Genomic DNA, 23,983 nt, shown 5'->3' on the forward strand with positions numbered 1-23,983 from the left:
TTCGCAATCTCAAGAAGCAGTTACAAAAGAAAAAGATGGACTTTTCACATTATTCTCGTTAGTAAAATATGATCTTTAATGGAGCCGGAGAGCGTCTTGAATCTTTTCTCACAGCTCTATTTTCGCAATTACTGTATAATATAAACTTTTCTGCACGTCCTTATGCATAAATAAGACGGTTCACGCGAATAATTCAATTTTGCCCTCGTGCTTATCAATTATGGGTATATTGCTCCAAAGAGAAAACAATTCTAAAGAGAAACGCTTGAAGCGAGATATCCCTTGCTTTATTAACGATCGCGATTATAGTCCCGCCGGAGAACGCGGAAGAACTTGCTTTGCATACTGCGGCAAAACACGACGGGGAAGCACTATACTGCCGTGTAGCCTCGCACGTGAAGATATCAGGGTGAACGAGATAAAATCTCTAAACGTTTCGCTCCGTGAGGTAAAACTCCTCGAAACTCTCTTGTGAACAAAAACAGAACCGTCTGCTAAAAGGCACGCTTAAAAGCGTCATAACATTAGAAATTCGCTTCGAATACTCGCGCAAATCCTAGAACATGCAAAAGTGGAATCCCTGATAAAGTTTTTATCCAGTTGAGCCTAAAATTCAAATATGTATTGCAATTAAGTGTGTCTCTCATCGCGTGCTAATTTAAAAACAAGCGACACATGAAAATGTACAAGATTTTAATTCATCAAATTATGAAACAAATATCTAAACAAAAAATATAATTTGTCGATTAATAAATTCTTATTGAAATACAATTATGTATTTTAATAAGAAAATTTTAATTCATCAAATTATGATACAAATATCTAAACAAAAAATATCATTTGTCGATCAATAAATTCTTATTAAAATACATAATTGTATACATTTATTAATCGACATATAATAATTTTTGTTTAGATACTTCTTTCATAATTTGATGAATTAAAATCTTCTATAGTTTTTCAAAGATTAAAAAAATAGATTCGCGAATAAGAAGTTGAAATTATGAATTGTAACTTTTTTAATAATTAAATCTCTTATCGGAAAAAAAATCTTACAGTAAGTCTATAATATGTAAATATGTGAAAGTCATTGAGAATTTTTTACAGAAAGGTTTTTTGCGCTCTACAGTTCATCCATAGAATAATTAAGTCAAGAGTTCTTGTTGTTTTACATAGACTCATAAATGTCAATAAGCTGAAAAAGTTGGCAAGTATGGCTCAACAGCCTCTCTACGAATGGTTTCTTGCAAAGAACGAGTTAATTACTCGGAGAATAATCCAAATTATTCCGGCATAGTGATTTACATCAGCCAAGTAATTGCGGCAACAAAGAATGCAATTGGACTGCTCGCAACGTCAATTGCATTTCTAACAGCATGTATTTTCCCGTTATTTTATTTCAAAGTGTTCATAATCCACAATTTTAACTTTGACTTATTTATTTTAAACTTGCATATTTTTTTCTGGAGCAAATAGATTTACATTAAATGCTGTTTCAATAAGAAACAAGCACGTTTCTTGAAAATAACTAGCGTTTTTCTATATCATTTTAAATATTTTAGAGAATTTTAATGGAAAGTACATTTTCTCGTTAATGAAAAGATTCCTTTAAAAGAGGGAGAAAATCATATCATTCTCGTTTCTTAAGCAAATTATTTCGACTCGACATCTGACAGTTTTCATACAAAAAAAGACAGTCCTTGGAAGATGAACAATTTCTTGTTATTTTATCAACAAAGATCTGCTCCCAAGCACTGTTCTCTGTTAATAATATACGTGTGAAACTACAACATGCACCCACATACGGTACGTATTTTATGCATGAATAGTGTAAATAATTTGCTAATTAAGCGACGCTTAACCCCATGCAGCGCAAAGATCATGAGTTAAGAGCTCTAAAGCAGCTCGCATCGATATCGGCCAGTCTCAACGTGGCGTAAACGCAATTAAATTCTTAATGGGCGCGAAGGTGGCCTCGAAGAGCGGGAGCATAACTTTACAGAACTCCCCGGCAAATAAATTATATCTCGAATCGGCGCGTATTTTAATTGCTTCATTCAATTCACTCGCGTGAGCAAAGTAACCCGATTTAATGAACGGCAAGCAATAAAAGCCGTTACGAGCGCTGTGTGAATCGTTCGCATATTTTTTTCACTTTTTCTTTTTTTCCTCCCTTTATCTTTTTACTGAAACCTTCCTTTTGAACTTTTATAGTTATATTTTCTATAATCTGGAAATTTTTTTAGAGTCAGATCGATGTGATAATCGGCGCGATAAGCGAATAAAAACTTGTGTATGCAAAATTTCAGGTATGTTAAATTTCAGTGAACCTACATTTCTGTCTCCGCTTTCCGCGCCAGAGAGAAAATAAATAATTCCCGAAGGGAGAAATAATTTTGTGTACGATCCAGTTAAAGCATAACAATTTTAATGCGATATGTTGTAAAGGTTGTAATGCGAAAAAGTTACACGGAAAAATTATAGTGCATTAACGTAAATTTAAAAAAAAGTACGACAAAATAACTTTTTCGGTGATACATGTTATACGCTGATTCTTTTCGCGTGAAAAGTTACAATTTCGTTAAAATGGTTTTGTGATTTTAAATGAACCGCTATGTAAATACTCGCGAATTATTCGTTATTTTATAAACAAGTTAGTATTAAGTGTATATGTGTGTGTGTGTGTGTGTGTATTCAATTTACTATTGAATTTATTATTCAATTTGTTATTAAAGATATCTTTAGTATTCTGGTGTTTCTCCCAATTGCGGACATAATTACAAATATTGAGATGCAGAAAATCAAATATAAATCAATTTTATGAATAAAAATCAATCAGTCTCGACATTTTAATTGTACCAAGTATTATATCGCATTTGTTTTCAATCACGTTGTTATTTCGAGCGTAATGAGAGCAATCTCTCAACAGAATCAATACTTTCTATCAAAGATATATATATCTTTGGTAGAAATATATATATATATATATATATATAATGACGTTAGAAAAGTAGCAATTATGCCGAATCTCTTTGAATAGAATTCTAAAGAGTCCATTTCGTATGCATAATCTTTCCATGAGAATTTGGACGGATGCAAAAGAGAAATAAATCATAAATCTATTTCATTTCACAGATAAATTATCGCATGCTTAAAACAAATTACGTACGTAAAACAAATTACGTTATCAAGTTATAAAAAGATTATAATAAAATTACAAATCAATTTCGCATAAAGCTCTCCAATTTATTCAGTCCTATTTTATTTCCTGATTTTTCTAATCCATCTCCCTATTCTTTTATTTAAAATATTTTGTTTTTATAAAATATTTGATATGTTTTATATAAATCGCGATTTTGATAGATCTCTATTTTTCCCATTTTATTTTTTCATATTTTCTATATATTTTCTAATCTATCTGTATCACTTTTATTAAACCTTTCTAAAAATATGTGCATGTGTCATTCGATTTTACTAAAATGTTTGAATCGCAAAAATAACGAAAAGCACGATATTGTGCGTAATACTATATAACCAATGTATCGCGTTCTTCAAATGCGTCATTCAAGTTACTTCATCGATTTTTAATCGGTTTTTTCTTTATTTCGCATACACGTGATTTATCGCCCCAGGCAACGATCATGTGTGTAAAGCAACATTTTGATATCCAAAATATGTCCTGGTTATTATTATATGGCAACAAAATGCCCGAAAAACGATGTTTGCAGACCCGACCAGTGTTGTAACTAGATTATAGATGAGACTGAAATTGAATTACTATGCACGCGATATGCAATAATTGATCGAATTTTCGAGTAACAAAATTGTATTTGTCAATTTACATAATTGTTTTGAGTATTATTCATTATAAACTCGTAATGTGTACGTGTCAAAATGGGGGGATGGGGGAGCAAGAAGAACAGCGATATGTTATACTTATACGCCACGTATATTAATCGTCCAGTTACGTTATAAAATCTAATTACTAATTTGTTCGGATAATGAGTTCAATTATAATATTCTATAAACATTATGCAAATATTCGATAAATTTCAATTTTGTTCAGCGTTTACAATGCAATTTATTTCGCGAAAATTCAGCTAAAGACTTACGCTGCCTATATTCGTTTATAACCCGCAAACCATCAATATTTCGAAATTTCCTCGACTTTATTAAGAGAAAATTTATCTTTGACTGTTAAACGCATGGCAAAGATGGAACTTTGTTTAACGAAGAAACAGTTTCACGTGCGCGTGATATTTTATATTAACAACTTAAATTTATTATTATTTATTATTATTTATTAAACAGATTCGTGTAGATGCATCGTTTTCGGGTCATTCAACATTTTGACGAAAGGGAAAATCATTTTGTACACATTAATATCCGCGTAATCTGGTTCTCGTGATCGTCGGCGACGTTGTGACTTGTCTGGAATAGGGCTGTCCGTCTCGTTATTCCGGTTTTAAATTTTCTCGAGTCTTACCTGGAATATTCGTTTCCGCTCGGCGATTATAATCACAGCAAATACACAGAAGAACGATTGCATATTCATTTCGGTTTACCCGTCGCGATTCAAGCCGTCGCAAAACGTCGTAACAAAAACGCGATCAGTCCCTCTTCCCGGACCGTATTTCACGCGTAACAATGTCAGCCGCGCGTGATTTAACTTGCCACTGCTTACGTCCATTATTTTTATTATGCGCGAGGTTCTTGCGCGACCCCGTTTCGAAATTTCGATGCGACAAACGACGCGTTCTCACCGAGACGAATCAAGCATCGTGACTGCTGCGTGACTTGCATAGGTCGTAAGAACGAGGGTTAAATTACGACGGAGTAGTTAAGTCTTTCGTCGTCGATCCTTCATTCAGATTAGTCGATAAATTTGAATTTTTCCCTACGCCATGAATTTTGCCTCACGTGATTTATAGACACGAAACCCTCAACCCCATGCATACGATGTCAGGAATACAACGGGATCTCTGATTGTTCTATTCGGTTCGCGAATACGAAATTACTAGCGGTTTCAATCTGAAAGTGGGATCGCACGATATCGAACCAAGTGCCGATACGTCCAGAATTGAGTCGATACGTTACCCGATTTTCGTTTGTTTTTTTTTCTTTTTTTTAATTACAAATGCAAACGAAATTTGAAGCAAAAATTAAAGCGTCCCGATGTTTTCGTCGCAGCGAGTAAATTGCATGATTCGCCGACCGCTATTTATTGATGGCAATCAACGCATGAATAGGAAAAGCCGGAGAACGGGTGCAAACCTTTTCGCGAGATCTATCGGTTAGCTGGACGAGAAAAAATTACTGCCCGAGTGAATCAATACTATTCCGATTATCCGGGGGTACAATTTTTTTTTCGTTTAAAAAAATAAATTATTGAACGCTATTTATATGTTTCTGACGTCTTCCTTACACAAAGAATATATTCGATTTTTATAATTAATGATAAAAGCAAGAAGTAAATATATTTTGGCAGAATATATTACATACTTGAAGGAAATTTAATCGATTAATTAATCAATAATAATTTACCAGGTTCTTGTATTCTTGTCAATTTCAATCTATTTATGTATTATATAAAATAGAATGAGATACAAAATATCCTTGAAAATCTCTTTCAATCTCGTTTTAAACGTAATTTTATTCTAATCTCTTATAAAATAGTTTCGATTTGAGGGGCGAACAAATTGTTTAATTAACAAAGCTATTTCGCTTGAATTATGTCTATTATCACACATGTATATAAATTTCTATTAAATCATGCGGAATGTTATTGAATATAATCATAATGAGGGATTGCATTACTGGATCTTCCGGTAGAGTAATTCGATTAAATTTATTATGGACCAATCGGGAAAATTTACGCAAGCTTGCAGTCAATGAAATTTATTTAAAAATTAGAGAATTATTACATTTATTGCGTAAACGAATATCTCTCCTTGTTACTGAAAATTATTTTTTACAGAAAGTTCATGCATTTTTCAAGTTGCTTCACATTTATATTTAATTACATGATTAATTAAAAATAATTAGTATTAATTAATAATAAATAGGAATAACTGTAACAAATGAGGATTTGTTTCAAAAAGATTGAAACAGTTTTTTATTTCTATTTTTAAAAATATATGGGGAGAACTTGTTGAAATTGTTTTATATAACTGCGGATAATTTAAAATATTAATTTCAATTCTCTCGACAAAATGTTGCTGAATTCCGCTAGTTTGTCTGAAATGAGGCAACATGTTTTCCCTCACCGGAAAAAAGTAAAGCGATAAAAATAAAAATATACTAAATTTCAAACACTGCGCTTTGTGCAACAATGAAAGCCGTGCTCTAAAGCTTACAATTCGCAAACTCGGTGCAAAGCGACCGTCGTGAATGTGAACGGATTAATTTCTCAATGGACTAACAAGATGTTCCGACAATCCCACGAAAACGATGTACGAAACGAGCGATAAAATTCAAGATCCCCGTTTTCGGAAAATCGGACCGGCCAAAAACTCTCGGTGGTGTCTCTGCCTCCTCTCGATGCGCGCTTCCGTTTCGGATTATTTTTTCGATCGACCGTTATCGGACAAACGAAACGAGCCGGCTTTTTGCGACTGCACGTACGGCCGGGACCGAAAAGCCATCCTTTACGTTTCCCGACGATTCAATTTAACCGCGACTGGGCGAACGATCGACGGGCGCTCACGAAGTTGTCGAAGTAGATTGGATCTTATTGAATCCAGAACTGTCCTGCCGGAAGAGAGAAGACCGTTCCTCTTCCACTTGATGGAGAGAACTTCGCGTTCCCATATAAAACAGCGCGCTGCCATCACGTCGAGTATTGGATCACGACGACGGGGCCGCATCGTCGACGCCAGTTACAGGATCTCGAGTCAACATCTGCCGGGACCTCGAGACGAGAGAGACAACGGCCGCCTTAAACTTCGCGAAAAAGTTGGGCGCGATCGGGCAAAGAGCCTTTCTGATTGCCGATTGGACGTTCGTCGCGGATCAGTGGGTCGCTCGTTCTTTTCACGGATAACAGTTTGGGAAAAACGGCGCGGGATCGAGGGGAGACATCCGAGGGACATCCCCAGAGACGGCCTTCATAAAGCGCGGTTTACACGACGCTCTCGTTTGCCGACAAATAGCAAGTTTGTCGAAAAATATGTCACGAGTGTAGTACAAATATTGCATTAAAGTGAAGATATTGTCTGATAAAGTGTGTTTTTTGCAAAACAAACCATGTCCGCCGGGAGTTTTACAAAAATCGGTCGCAGCCAATATAAAAATACAACTATCAAAATATAAGTCAATAAACTGTGTTATTAAAAGTAAATAATTAGTTGTGTATATTCTTTTTTGTCAAAATGTAACATATTGTAATACGATTTCCGCAAAAAAATGCAAATATTTCTCAACTTGATTAGAATTCAATGTTTCCCGAATCTCAAATAAATCTCCAATTTTTTTCGGAATTTGAAAGCGAACGAAGGAGCAAAGAAATATTTTTTGCATCGAAAAATCTTGTTTTTATGTTAATTTTTAAATGTTTTATTCAAATAACTCGTACCGTTATAATTACGATCTAGTTTGTGTCTGTTTCTTGTTTATTTCTGACCTACTTTCTCAATTCCACGGAGAAGCGCGCAATTACCGCAAACTCCGCAATTTTTTTAATCAAGTTACAAGTTGGAGATTCGGCGAATCTGATTGAGAAGCAGCGCGACTTTAGCTCGTTCTCGCTGACAAAAATGAAAGAAAGCATCGTATTAAGCTATTACAAGCATAGGCATATATAAAGCAAGAGATATATAATATATATTGGCAACTCATTCGTTTAATTTGAGGATATGATCTAATAATTCTACAGCGACTATTTTTTGGGGCAGAAATTGGTTGTCGGCGCATTCTTTCCGGATATTGAAAAGCCAGAGCCATGCAACAATGAAAAGGATGCTTTCTTTCTCGACGGTGAAGAGAATTATGACAGTCGGAATTGGTCGTCGAGACGGAGTTTATTAACACCTACACATGCATACACACCTACACGTATCATATTTACGCCGACGTGTTGCATGATTAAAAATCCGAATGGGGGAAACAGGAACCGAGATGAGGGAAGTTATGAAAAGTCCAGAATTCCGTGTTTTAATCAAAGAAAAATGTGCAACGAAATCACATACATATACATATATATTAATTTCTATTTGTATATATATTAATTTCTATTTTCCATCATTAACTGTATATAATATGATTTAATTATCAAATGAAATGCAATAATGAATTGATATATAATGAGTCATTATTTATCAATGAGAACATAATCACCGAATCCACGTTTATTTCCATGATTTAACTCGCAATATAATTATACGTTTCGACAATGAAGAGACTACTGGCATATAATTGTCATAAAATTATAAAGTAAAGCAATTATTTAATTAAAAATTCATTATTTCTTCGTTGTTTGCTAATTTTAAATAGCTTTTATATTAACTCGATTTTTTGCATCCTTTTGAAAATTCAAGTGAATATATTTTTTTCTACAAATAAATCAATTTTCCCCTAACGCAAAAGCGTTTTATTATTTAATCATTCGTTTATTAGTGCATTCCGAGAGGCGGAAATGTCCCATTTATTCCGGTCAGGTATAACGACAACCTAAAGACAGAAATATATAGGTTGGCTCACCGAATATGGGATTCCCGCGATGTGTCGCCAGTCCGCCGAGGGTTAATACGTGTGAGTGATCCGCCGTTACCACGAGAAGCGTTTCCGTGAGATCGACCTCTTTCATAACTGCCTGGACAGCTTCCTCCAACGCCAGGGTCTCATCCAGGGCGCGATAAGCGTTGTTGTAATGGTGAGCGTGGTCGATTCTTCCACCTGAAACAGATCTCGCTCCGTGAGAGGCGCTCATGAGATGCCGCCATTTATTAAAGTTATCTTCGACTATTTCATAACGCAACGTCGCAGTTCAGATCCATTTTAAAACCTTCACAGTTTCTAGGTACCATTAGACTAAGTCTCCCTCTGCTCGCAGATAACGTGTGAAATTTATTAAAGAAATATTACACCCTTATATCACGAGAAATATGTAAAATAACATCTATTTTTTTAGATACATTAATAAACTTCCTCACGCGTCCTCTAAAATTTGTTTCACCAAGTCTCTTATAATTCATAACGTTATCAAAATTAAATTTTATTAATCTCGTATTTATGATAACAAGAAATATCACACCCTTATATCACGAGAAATATATAAAATAACATCTATTTTTTTAGATACATTAATAAACTTCCTCACGCGTCCTCTAAAATTTGTTTCGCCAAGTCTCTTATAATTCATAACGTTATCAAAATTAAATTTTATTAATCTCGTATTTATGATAACAAGAAATATCACACCCTTATATCACGAGAAATATGTAAAATAACATCTATTTTTTTAGATACATTAATAAACTTCCTCACGCGTCCTCTAAAATTTGTTTCGCCAAGTCTCTTATAATTCATAACGTTATCAAAATTAAATTTTATTAATCTCGTATTTATGATAACAAGAAATATCACACCCTTATATCACGAGAAATATGTAAAATAACATCTATTTTTTTAGATACATTAATAAACTTCCTCACGCGTCCTCTAAAATTTGTTTCGCCAAGTCTCTTATAATTCATAACGTTATCAAAATTAAATTTTATTAATCTCGTATTTACGATAACAAGAAATATTGATTTTCAATATCGATTATTCTTACACACTTCAGTATCCATAACATTCTGTTGGCAAGAAACGTAATGTGTTCGAGTTTCTACTTTATTTACTTGTGTCCACATATTCGCCAGCGCTTGTTTAATGTTTGTCACTTTAGGGCTTCATTAATAGTTCTCAATTGGATTTTAATCAGTGGTGTCAATCATGGACGAGATGTTGCTCGTTTGCCCACATAGTTACGGTCGGCACGAGAACATCGGTTCTCGTTATCGCGTTTAACAAAGTTACACGAATGAACTTAACTCGATCATCGTGATAACTCTCCATCACGGTAAAATTGTGGCGTAGATATCGTACGCACGAACGTAATAACGGTGTGATTATTTAATAAAACAAAATAATTGATTTTCACGGACAGCGTTTCAGAACATTTCAGACAAAATGTAATATAACACAAATTCTTCTCTCTCTTTCGATTTGTTAAAATCGCACAGTATTCAACCATTAAACAATTGGCTGTTTGTTAAATATCGAAAGAAGACTTAAGAATTTAGACTTAATTTATTTAGACAGACGTATTCATCGAGGGATTAAATGTATTTTTTATTATAATAGAAAATTTCAACGGAATTACGCGATATAAAAAAATCGAGAGACTGATTTTTTTTTTAATATAAACGAGATAACCGAATTACATCACGCAACAGTCGCTCTTTGCAGTATTGATAATCCGAGTTATCAACAAAGTTACGTACACAGATTTAGTCGAGCGGATTTCAATCCACATAAATGCAGGTCAATGCATCGAGTGTATTGCTTGCGGTTGTGTCAACCATTATATGGAACATAATTCCTCTAGCTATTCATATATCAAATAACATCATTGATACAAATATTAGAGATTTACCATTTCATAAAGATTGTAATGCGTTTTATTAAATTTTATATAATCAACTCAATTCCATTTTTTTTACAATTATTTGTAGAGTATGATAATAATAATGCATGGATAGATTCTCAAGTTGCTCCCTAAATTTCATCAAGAAATTAAATTAATCTAATTAATTTAATAGAAATTCTCATTTTTTTAAATCTCACATCTTCATTATTCAAAAATTTTCTTTCTTCGAGATGAATCAACATTTCAAAGCTCTTGTAATTGCATTACTGCGTCAAAGTAAGGAAATTTATCTATCAATAAATAAAAAATTGGACTATATTTCTTCGCGATTGATTTCTTGCTCCTCGAGATGCTCTCGAGCAAGGACAGACAGATGTGTCATCGGTTCTACAATCTTTGCGTGTCGTGTCATATCGATAAAAATGGCTATAAAGAAGCTATACGGAGATAAATATTAACGCGAGGATATAACGCTCATAAGAACCGCATCGTGTGCACATAGCTGCATCGATCCTCTCGTTACGAGTCGCATGGTGCACATGGCGACACAGGGGACTCTCGTTCGACCGACTTTATCCGATTGCTGTGCGTTGTGCAAGAACAAGAGAGAAAGAAAGAGAGAGAGAGAGAGAGAGAGAGAGAGAGAGAGAGAGAGAGAGAGGGAGAGAGAGAGCCAAGATTTTAGATATCATCCTACTAGGACCGGTGCCAGACGGTGCAGCATAGATAAACGTAACTGTTGCGTTTAACCCTTCGCTGCATCCGAGTCTCGTTCAAATCTACTTGACTTGAAAGTAATACATGTGAGCTCTCAGAGTGAACTCGTTTCGTAAACCATTTAAAGTACCGCGCAACCACGCGATGCGAAAGAAATGCAAATCTGTGTATTGCAGTATTGTTACTATAAAGGGAAACTGCTGGAAAAAGATTGCTCTCCGAGACTTTTCAAGATTGATCTAAAGCGGAAAATTTTCTTGGACTCTAGCACATTGTCCATATAAATATATATCTAGAAATTTATATCTAGAATATGTTTTTATACATGTTCTTTTTTTCTCTCTCTCTTTCTCTTTCTTTCTTTTTTCGGTCTTATATATATATATATATATATATATATATATATATATATATCTATCTGTATATACTATGTAATATTTGTTTTTATAAGAAAAATAATAAAAAGAATAATTTAAAAATAATTAGAAGAATAATTTTTACATTCTTGTTTATTAAAAAAAATGAAGTTTGTAATTATATAATATTTTATACATAAAAATATACATTTTTCTTGCATATTTTGTAATTTGATGAAATTTAAACTTTTTACTTAAAAAACAAAAATTATTCTTTCAGATTAGTTCAATAATTCTTATTATTTTTCTTAAATAAATGCATAAAAAGTATATGAAAAAAAGAACATATATGAAAATATTATATATATTTATATATGATTACATATAAAAGATAGAAGTAAGAGAATATCTCATTTTATCAAGATAATTCAATACACTTTTATCAAGTCTAATTTTTTAATGATCACAATATGTATAATTCGGTTTAAAATTTATATATCATGATTTGGTTTAAAATTTCTATTTTATTATTTTTAGATTTTAATTATTATTATTAGTTATAATCTTCTTATATCGATTGCAGTTACAATTATTAATTCCGAATCTCATTACTTTTTATCAATATATTTATTATTGTATTCTATAGGGTTTTGAACACCGTTCTCTGATGTACTTTGCCAGAAATAGCCAAGTAATCAATCTACATACACAGAAATCGAAAACAGCTATCGAGAGCGTCAAGTCCCTTGGATACCCGATCACCATATGTCACAAATTCTTGTTTTTACAGAATCGCCTATTCCATGTAACAAACAACAAAGTCGTCGTGAAATGAAAAATGAAATGTCACCGGGGAAATAAAAGGTCACCGAAAGAGGAACTTGTCGAATCGTGACCTATAAAGAAGGCAATCCATGCGGAATATAATCTTTAATAGCGTTGCTGTTATCGTTTTGACGAAGCGCGATTTAATGCGCAAACAATCGCGTTTTAACGTCACCAGAATAAAGCGGAAGTGGATCTTAATCATGCGGGAAACGATCGAGAAATGCGAGTACGGAGTTTAAAGATTCCAATCCAGATTTTATGTTGTTATCGATGACGCGTTTTTATATCAAAGTGAGAAACGATATTTTTCGGGATGAGTACCTTTTTATAAAGACTATAAAAACTTTAGCGAAAAGTCATCATTTGTATTTTATTTTTCATTAAAGTAATTTTCACCGCAGAAAATTGATCGATATTTTAGTCGCAAACAAAACTTGTATTATTTCTATCACAAGGATTATAGTAGAGAATTCTGTTATTTCATGTTAGCGTCAGGATCTTGATTATTCTGGGAATCAACCTCTATTGCTGCTATTCGATACGACACGACACGACACTATCTTAGTGATGACAGTCGGCGAACAGTCTGGCAAACAGTCGCTGCACTTCAATTATTATGACCGCCAGCTTGCCTCTATCTTGAATTGTGCCAGTTTCCGGTAATGGCTACTTAGAATTGAGAGCCATGAAAACAGGACTTATGATATTCCGGGAATAATCCAAACAATCATTAAAATACACAAATTTATATGCTAAATAAATATGCAAGGAAATCAGAAAAACAAATATCAGTTTATATGTAAAAATAAAATTCTATTTATATGTATATGTATGTATGCAAATTTTTTATTTACATATCTTGTTTACGAAAAATTTACTTTTGTATACTTATAAATTGATAAAAGCTACTGTATATGATTTTAAATATCGAGATTAATTAAATATCGTCGCATAACTTTTACTTTAATTATTTATTATTTCTGAAAAATAATAAACAATTAAAATTTTTTCTAAAATTACTTTAATGCACTGCTATTTTGTTTATAAATCTTATTTACATATTTTATCTGTACTCCATATTTTTTAGATGCATCAACATTAGAAAGCTAGTAATATAAGTTTTAATGTGACGTAATAAATTTAAAAAATAATTTTTTTTAGAAAATATATAAAGTAATTCCCTCCTCAGAGCGTGAACGATAAAATATGCTCTAATTATCTCTCATTTCGACGAAATATTAATATCTGCATTCGATAATGTAACTTTTATATAATTTTAACGATTGGCTTATTAGACTTCATAAATTGCGAAATTAACAGTGTCCCGAATATTAATTTATTCTCGGAAGTATTCAGCGGGGAATCAAAACTGTCGCGTTCAAAGATTTACAGGAAAGTCCTGTAGCGAGTTTTCAACTAAAGTATCTTCGGTCGCATAACCCGCTTGCGAGCTTTCGATTTTAATCCGCGTGAAGTCCGACAAATTACGTTCGCACCGTTAATTTTGAAGAACCGTTTTACATGGATCGAATCTTTGTTATTTGTTAGCGACTCGTATCTTTTTGCGGTTTCCAAACTACAAATAAATACTACGATGTTGCCAAAAACGGCACTTACTGCTAGAATGAATATTTCATTGTTTTCAACGGGTTAAACGTATAAGAGGATTAAATAATGAATTCGAGAGAATATAAGTGATATAAATTTGGAGCAATATCGCATGACCGTTAATAATTATTATCGTATTACATAATTAAATTGAAATACTATCTACACATGTACCATGTGATAAATGGAAAATAATGAAACTGGCAAATCGTGCGCGGAGCAGTATTGTATGATTTTTAGTAATAATATTAATGTGACACATATACGTTATCAATATGTCCGATATACATAAATGGAAAATAAAGTATAAATTGAAATAATTTATGTGTAATACACATTACACGTAATATAAATTTTATTTTTTCGATACATTTATTTGCATTCATTTCTTTCAAACAATATATGTTACACTAAAAAGTGTTTACGCTTAAACACAAAGCTATATTCTTTATCTAATCATCGTTCCGAAGTCATGTCTTTCTATTTTTAACGCTACAGCGTAAATGCGCTGCCGGAAGTGGATTCCCTCGTCGGATTAGGGACAGACAATGATAAGATATTAACCGCAACACCGTATATTATCGCACTTTTTACGACTTGGGTCAACTATTAATTCGTCAAAGAAATGACGATCTATTACGGTACCATTTTCATTATTAAGAAAGCTCATAAAATTACTTTTCGCAGTTTTCTCGTCCCAATTTAATTTCACGAGAATAGCGTACATTATCGTGTCGTACATTAAGAGATCTTTACGTACCATCGGAGACGAAAATTAAAATTATCCTCTCGGGATTGCAGTAGATAAGTCGCTAATTATATCATCTTTCAGAGAAAAGAGTCGCGTTATATAACGCATACGTAGGTATATCGAGCACGTTTAAAAGTTTTCTTCCTTGAGAAATCGCGCGGAGCGTCAGATGGGCCGGATGACATTTTTGTATACCTGTAACAAATAGAATTAACATCTGGTACTTGCAGTAAGTGCGCCAGCCTCGCCGTTTCCTTTCACACGAGAAATTTACCGACGACCCGTTTGAACCCGTTTGGACCGTGAAAGTATGGTTTTAAGAGGCAATAAAGATACTTTATCGTCCAGTAATAATATATGTTCTTGCTTGTTCAATGACGCAAAGCTTCGGGGATGAAAGAGATTACGTGGTGGAATAGCGCGTCGACTAAGCATCGTAAGCGGGTTTTCGTTTTTCCGCGATAAATTCTACGGAAGCAGACGGGGGTGGTACATGCATATATTGTATATCACGCAGCGCACGGAGCCAAGGGGTATATTTTGTCCATCGCGATGTGTACATGTGTATTCAGCAGGGAAATATGATAAATAGAAAGCATTTTATCAGATATCTTATTCTTGTTTTGTTATGAAACAAGAGGGTCGAATTGTTTCACCGATACAATTCTAAAATTTCAATTATTTAACAGGCCAATATATTCAGGAAGAGATTAATCCATATTGTTTTAATTTTAAAAAAATAAAATAAAATATATGAATAAAAATATTAAAATAAAAGTAATCAAGGCTCTACAAAATTACAATTAGTTATAAAGGGCTTGTGTAGAGCAAGAAAAATATTAAATATTAAATATTAAAAATATTAAATATTAAAAAATATTAAATAAAAATATTAAATATTATTAAATATTAAATATTAAAAATATTAAATATTAAAAAATATTAGATAATTGATATTTATAATTATTAGTATTTTTTACAACTGATATATATTTTAAACGTAATTATTACATTTATAATTTCGATTATTTAGCAGATAAATATATTCGCGAAGCACATGTCGAGATAAATCCATATTATCTTAATTAAAAAGAAAAAAACAACAAAAATATTAAATATTAAGCAATATTAAATAATTGATATCTATAATTATTAGTTTTTTTTATAACTGGTATACATTTTAAACGTAATTATTACATTTATTACGTTTTTTTTTTATTAATAATTATCGTTTAGCCGAAATTTAGAATGATGGAATATGCGCCTTTATAAACAGCCGATGCAATTAAGACAGTACAATATGCAACGGTGGGGATTAATATTCAGATGACCTACTTGGCTTCCAAGCTCTCCTTCTCTCTCTCTCTCTTTCTCTTGACATGGTCGTCCTACCCAAAACCTGACCGCGTAACTATACATCAGAGAACGTGACGTGTAAACACATCCATCGGCTACTGAAACTCAGCCGACAGCGGCCCGACGTGCAAACGAGCCTCAAGCCGGCTTGAGGTTTATCTTGGATAAGAGCTTAACAGGAAGTTCGGACGTTATGCATTTATCTTTGCGAACTGACGAGAAAATATGACTTCCGGCGCAGATTTGCTATTTCTTCTTGAATAATCAATGCCAAGCTGAAAAGCACGGATACGATGCTTTTAAAACGAGAGATCTTGAAATGCCGTTCCTTCATTTAATTCTTCTCTCTTAAAGAAGGAAAGAAATTCCCTTCCAAAGCAATATATATGTATATTCTTTTGCTCGCAGCGAATAGCTATGCAAAGCGTATAGCTTCAACACAGTTTAAATTGAAAAGAGAAGGAGAGGGAGGTTGAAGACTTTGCCTGGATCCATGCGTCAGATTAAAAGTACTTTCTGCGGGCGCCATCAATGACGCTGATGAATACGATAAGGCGCATCAAAATGTATTAGCGCGCAATGAACGCTGAGAGGTGGGTAGAGCAACAGTTGTGCGAAACTTTGGCCGCGGCATCGAGATCTCAATGCTGATTGCAAACAGGGGGGAAACGAGACTGCGGAATGGGGACGGTCCTCTGATGAAGTTTCCTTTCCGGAAGTCGTATTACGACGGTCTCTAACTCGGCAATTCGTCCGCATTTACCGCACGATATACGGTATTTTAACGCATGTCGTAGAAAGCGTGTTTAGATCGTTCAATGCTAATCCCGAGATATATTTGCGGCAACGAATTGGGTCTGCATGAAATACGCCAATATTCGCCGGGAACTTGTACTTCAATTTCACAAACGAGCAAAAATGAATATGGAGACCGAATGACATGTTTCCCGCGTTAGCTTCTCTATATTTGTAAAACATATACAAACATATGAAATTTATAACATGAGATTTATAATGCATTAAAAATATTTGCGTGTGATGTAAAGTATAACTATTTGTTTAAAATTATTTTGACAATTATTAAAATATGTGCAAAGTGTGTATTTGTGTTTGCATCAAAATACATAACAATCGAATATATATCATGATTACATAGTGCTTTTTTTGTTTGCACGATCATATGTGGTATATGAATTCTTTATCGCAATATATTGCTATACGTTTCACGTGCAAGATGAAAAATATTTATACGTTAAAAAGAAAAAGTTTAGAGGAAAATTACTTTCAGAGTTAAACAATTTATTTCAAAAACACCTTATATTATCATATAATTGTAAAATGTAATGTTTTCAGAATAAAAATAAGCATGCCATAAATATGATTTATTTTTATTTTTCCTCTTGTTTATTTTTCTTTCATTTTCATTCTGATTATTGAATCTTTCTATTTGCAAGTAAATAACTTGTTTTAATTATGTGTTTATTCACATTGCATTTTCCTCCATTATTTTCGCAGTAAATAAAAGATATATCATAAAAAATTTATTGTTTGTGTTGCAGTAGATTAAAATATAAGTAAAAGGAAATTTCGCTGAAATTATTTTCTTCGAAAATTTGCATACTTTACTCGCTTCTATATATTACATATTGTATGCAACTTTTTACTTATTCAAAATGTATATCGAAGCAATATAAAATATGAAATATTGTGTCTTTCTTTCTTTATTGAATTGAATTGTTTTATGAGAAAAGAAAGAGAGAGAGAGAGAGAGCAATAATTAATAAATTAAAAAGTTTTTGAAAAAAATAGACTGAAATAAGAGAAATAATTTCTCTTGCTTCAGGAATGCATCGATTTTATCGAGTATACATAATTGCTACTAAAAAGTTAAACATAGTACACGTATATTGTACTTGTAAGATCAACATGTACTTATAAAGTTAACAAGAATTCATTCCAGTAAAATGCATGAATGGTAATTTTTCAACATAGTAATTTCCTTTCTACACAGTTACAATTTTAATTTAGCGCGAGTGAGCTTTTTACATCCATTAAAGAAAATTATTTACGGTGAAAAGCTAGTTATGTAAATTTCTTTTATTTGTTATCTTTCACGTCCTTGCGTATTCACTTTTTCGCATAATTCTTTCAACATTTTCGGATGAAAAAATTGTATACATTCTAGTTATAATAGTAAAATTGTTTATGTTTGTACATCATTATAAAATTGTTTATGTTTGTACATCATTATTTTTATACAAATTGTTTTTTGTAAAACAAAATATGACCAATTCTTCAAAACATTAACATCGTATATATCCACCAAATTTATCTGTTAATCAAAATAAAATATTTTCAGAATGTAACACAATAATAATAAAAAACTTATTTATTATGTTGCATACATCTTATTTCGTAAAATAGCTATTTAGTAAAAACAAATAAAATAAATAGTGCTCTCTTCTGGAATTAATTTGAGAGACGTAGAAAATGTATATATATATAAAGATTAAAAATAACTATTGTAACCTTTTTCTATGAATTTTTTTAATCCAGTTTTGTACTTTGGCAGCACATGGAGCATGTATGTGGTGAATTTAATTTATTTGAAACGGCTTTCTTTTCCATTCTGATATTTTTTCAGCAGCAAGTAATCCATTTTCCGCAATACAATCCGAGCTTTACAAATATACGTAAGCTTGTTGCAACGCGCGTCAGTCCACTTGAAGGATGATAGTACGCTACCGCGTGTCATCTAACCGGAAAGTGTTAATCAAATTGTAATCTGCAAGTGTATGCGGATAGCTACTTCACGTAAGTAACTTCAGCATGCGTAGAGAGTTTCTCAAACTCATTTATATGTATGCGCAGGAGAGAGAAAATACGCACAGGATGAAAGTTTTAATCTCTTGTATATTATATATAACCGAAGATGTATTTTCGAAACATTTTGTTTCGTTTAAAAAAAAAAATTGTTACATTAATTTTGGAAATGTTTTTATATAACGATAAAATATCAGATGATGATAAAATATCAGATGATATAACTGCTAATTATTATTTATAAACGATAAATTCGATAAATGGAACATTGATTCAATTTTCGTATTAGAAAGGAAGACACTTTTATTTTTTTCTTGTCATTTTTTATCTAAATTCATGAAAACCATTATTGATTCAAATAAGAAAAAAATAATTGGCAAATATATAACATTATTAAACTCTCTCATATGTGTGTGTATAAGGAATACATATAAATACTGAATATTTGATACAGGTTTTCAATTTAGCCAATATTTTATTAAAAAATATTTCTTTTCAAGTTAAATTTCGCGTTAAATTCGAGCAAAAAAATAATACGGTATATATACAATTTTTTAATTTAAAATTAAATTTTATTGAACTTTATGAAAACAGAGATAAGATTTATTCTAATTTTCGATTTCAAATCGTACAAAATATTCGTAAATGGCCATAATTTTTGGGCGTTCTATATAAATAAAAGTCTTTTGTACCATGATTAATATCCGCCGTGCGTTTGTATTAATGAATGATTTACGTCCATTATAAATCGCCCGTTATTTGTCATTTTCTCAACGATGGACGGTTTTTCAAAATCACCGAAACAACTCGCTGATCGTGCGCGTTCTCAATTTACAGAATCGAATAATCCGCGAATGTGTATGGATGAAAAGTGATTTATCCATAATGCACACTCGCGTTGTTCATAATCGCTCTTTATTGCATTGCTGACTAAATCGAAATTTGAACGTGCAAATATGCATAAAAAGCGCGTTGCTTTTACACACCTCGGACAGCCCCATTGAATTGCAAATGCTTCTTTTTTCCTCTGCACGTGCATTTATGTATGCGTGTGCATGCGTGTGCATTTTTTTTAAACTCTCTGTCATTTCGGCAACCCGCACGTCACTTGCGCGATAGTCGCGACGATAGATCGATGGAACAATCTGTCGCTGATGTCATTATGAATTTTGATGCTGCCGCGCGTTCATCGATCATCATTATTCATCCTCATTTGAATAAACTATTTATTTTCGTCGCACGAAGACTAATTAATTCTTACGTTTTTTGTTCGTCATATTCTCTATACTAATTACAAGAGAATCTTGCTAACTGGAAAATTTTAATTTTTAATTCCGATGAAACTTCACACTCATGTAGGGAGAGAATTAATAGATATGTGTAAAATTTCATCAAAATCAGAATTTTTCAATTCGCAAAGTTCCCTTGTAAATATATCAGTTGCACATTATGCATTTTAATAGAATATCGCGATTTTTTTTTATATAAAATTTAATAAAATTTCATATAAGTTTAATAAAATTTAATAAAATTTCCTATTTAAAATTTTTATGAATTAATAAAACTGAATTACGCATACATATTTTTTATTTATCGCAAATATATTTCGCAAAAATTTGTCAGTACATTTTATTTTAAAATGCGTCACAGTTTATTTTCGAGGAATCATTGATAAATCCAAAAATGCGTTTAACATTCTTTTAAACGCATTTTTGATTATTTCTCGTGTTTATTTCACGAGAAATAATCTTCTATAAGCTAACTAACGGAAACCATAACCGCAAGGAAGCGGTTAACTCCTAAGCCCTAACAATCCTTAGTTTGTTCCGGTTCGCGAAGAAGAACGGCAGAAATAGAACGGCGAAAATAGTTTCATTTCGGGACTTATTGTAAAAAGTAGCTGTATCGACATAATCCCATATTGAGTTAACAGAATCGTGTTAAAGAAACAAAATAAAGAAAATTCTTTTGTTTAGCGTGAAATTGTTGTCGCGAAAATTCCCGAGAATGCGGGCTTCGAATTTAAAGAACTGCTGTATCACTAGTCCTTTAAATCGTCACAAGAATTCCGAGTCTCGTTTCTCGAAGTAATGCCTCAATACGGCTTTCGATGTTTATGTCTTTCTCGCTGGAGATGTATCTTTACTCCTTTCAACGGCACACGAAGTTATAAGTGGCTCTTTCTCTAGTGTTCTAACTTCTGACTTACCTTCCACGAAGAGAAAGTATCCCTCGGGATTGTTCGCAAGTATCCGAAGCGCCTTAATCGTCATCTCGGCTAAAGAAGGATCGCCGGTGTCGTTCGTGTTCCGGTCGACATCGAAGTCCATGTGAGAATAGGCGAAGAGACCTGCGACGAGGAAAAAAAAAAGAGTAAGTTCCGGCAAATAATTGGATCGTGTGCTACGCGAAAACAAGTTTGCAATCGTATTAAGAAAGAAACACGAGGAGAGGTAAATAAGAAAATCAGGACATGAGAGAGAAAATACTAGAAAATCAAAATGATCTGGATGAGATTCATAAGATCTCCAACACAGATCATTTTGACGATAATATATTTTCTTCGCCGACATTTCCAACCTCGAGTTTTTTGACGAATTATTAATCGATTGCACCGATTAATAATTCAAAAGCCGCACTAATAATTGAAAATTTCATTTCATTGACATCGATAGTTGCCATTCTATCCTGTTAACCACGTACACAAGGGATTATCGATAGCGATCGATAGATCTGATGTAATCTCATATTCCAAACAGTGAATATCTAATAATTACACTGATTACGACACTGTCAACAGAGTGCAATTAATATGATACGGCAATCAATCGCATTAATTAAGAACGCGAATGATGAAATTAAACTCTTGCAAACCGTCGCGACGAATTCCAATCTATAATTTAGCGCGTACATTTTTTATGCAAATTGAATTGTTAATCAAAAATCATCGTTCATCGTGTTTAAAGCCAAAACACATGTCGACCGTTACTGCAATTTGTTCTTGATCAAATTTCAATGCGAACAAACAACATGTTACATAATGAAAAAGAAATCGAGATCGAATAATACATATATTATCTAGTATAATGACATCAACGCAACACTGAAAAAATTGTATTCTCATTTTAAGAATATGCTATCTTTATATATTCCACTAAAAGGCGCCAAGAGGATCTCTCTTAATTTAAGAGGAAAATCTTCTAAAAAGATATTCTTATTCTTATATTAAATATTCTTTTATTAAATATTCTTATACTAAATATTCTTAACAGGTAAGAATATATTCATTAAGAAGATTATTCATCAAGAATATTTATTAAGAGGACTTATAAAGTATACGTTTCAAGAATACAATTTTTTTCGGTGAACCACTAAAAGTCGTAAAAAATCCGTTGAAATTTACCTAAGAGACGGTTTACTTTTCGCGGGTCCACGTTCTCAAATTGCTCCTTGTTGAAGACGTATTTTGCGGGGATATTTTTTCGACGATGATTCCTGGACCATTCCTCGATGAGATTTCGACCGTCCAGACGTCTGCCCTCCTTATCCGGGTCTTCGGGATCTAAAGTCACCTTCGGTACGAAATGACGTCTGCCACCACCGAGCACAACCTGTAACGATCGGGAAGAAATAAGGCGTATATATGTATATATAAGCGAAGAGCTTAGTTTTTAATTTAATAATATTCGATAAAAACTCGGCGAGCAAAATTTTCTACAAAATTCGTTCGCTTCCGACAAGATTCTTTCGCTCTTTGAATCGAAAAATTTATCACAAACGACATATAATCATCGACCTCTGACTCCGCCTATCCGTAATACCTGAACGAGGCACGCGGAACCGACTTTAATGAGAAAGAAAGTTTCGCCCTAACTTTCCCAGGGATGCAGCGCTCCAATGAAATCGCGGAGAGTTCTTTGCTTCGTTCAAACTTTAAGGCAAGAACTTCTTTTTGCAATAACATCACGCGAGTCATTCCAAAAGGTAAAAATAGCTAATTAATCCACTCTTATAATATCTCCGCCATGTTGCATTCATTTTTTGTTTATCGTATACTATTACAATTAGATTTAGTCATTCAATATTTAATTTCAATATTTAATATATTTTTTTTTTCAATATTTAATTCGAGATGGGACATGCATCTTTCTGCTCGAACCGTGTAATCAATGATTTAGGTTCAAAAATTCCGCGAGAGAAACAGCTTTGAGTTTTAAGAAAGCTTCGGAAAAAATGCAAATTTTTCTTTCAAATAAATAGCGATACGCAAGGAATAAAAATACATACGCCAAGTTCTATTCTTTCTCCATTTTGATCGGCAGAAAATGATGCGGAACAAACGTGTAGTGTGACAAAAGGCGTGAATAAAACCGCGATACGTATATTTTACGTCTATCGATGTAGGATAGAAGGCGTAATAAAACGTGATAAAAAGGTGACAAAGGAGCCGCGATAAGAACTTTATGTCCACTCGTATGCAGGAAGGAATCATAACTGTAAAAATCCCTGTTCGTCATCCGGCGCAAATGTAACCACATCGGATAAACTTTACATCTTCGATCGTTCGCATCTTCAATTTCTCGCGAAGCTTGGACGAGCGGCACGATATTCCTAAATATTTTATTCGTAAATTTCATTGCGGAAACCTGTTTATTCTTAAATAACTCTGTCGTTCGATATTGCAGTTCAATCAAAATTTTGTAACTGTCATATATAAGTAAAAGATTCAAATTATAAATAATATCTATGTCGAGGATAATAAATTTAATATTATAATATTATAATAAATTTAATATTATTTATTAAATAATATTATTTAAATAATATTATTTGGGGAATTTTATAAAATTCTTCAACACTTTAAATATTCAACACTTTAAATATATTCAAACATATTAAATAATATTAAATAAT

At 32.6% G+C, this 23,983-nt stretch overlaps 2 protein-coding genes across 2 annotated transcripts in view; one reads left to right on the top strand and one right to left on the bottom strand.

Annotated features, from left to right (window-relative positions):
- The window catches only part of LOC105254371 (alkaline phosphatase), a 213,365-nt gene that overhangs the window by 19,956 nt on the left and 169,426 nt on the right, over positions 1-23,983 (bottom strand). Inside the window, exons 5-7 of the mRNA XM_025409998.1 lie at positions 22,473-22,680; positions 21,279-21,419; positions 8,698-8,892 (exon numbers count right to left, since the gene is read on the bottom strand). Coding sequence (XP_025265783.1) covers positions 8,698-8,892; positions 21,279-21,419; positions 22,473-22,680 — 544 coding nt within the window. The remainder of the gene's footprint in view (positions 1-8,697; positions 8,893-21,278; positions 21,420-22,472; positions 22,681-23,983) is intronic.
- LOC105250735 (caspase-1) overlaps positions 21,300-23,983 on the top strand; it is a 57,336-nt gene continuing 54,652 nt past the window's right edge. The window contains exon 1 of the mRNA XM_025409999.1: positions 21,300-21,442. The gene's annotated coding sequence lies outside the window, so the exon portion shown is untranslated. The remainder of the gene's footprint in view (positions 21,443-23,983) is intronic.

Source organism: Camponotus floridanus, unplaced genomic scaffold (assembly GCF_003227725.1).
Source record: "Camponotus floridanus strain SB8 unplaced genomic scaffold, Cflo_v7.5 scaffold3, whole genome shotgun sequence".
In the NCBI taxonomy this organism is placed as follows: domain Eukaryota; kingdom Metazoa; phylum Arthropoda; class Insecta; order Hymenoptera; family Formicidae; genus Camponotus; species Camponotus floridanus.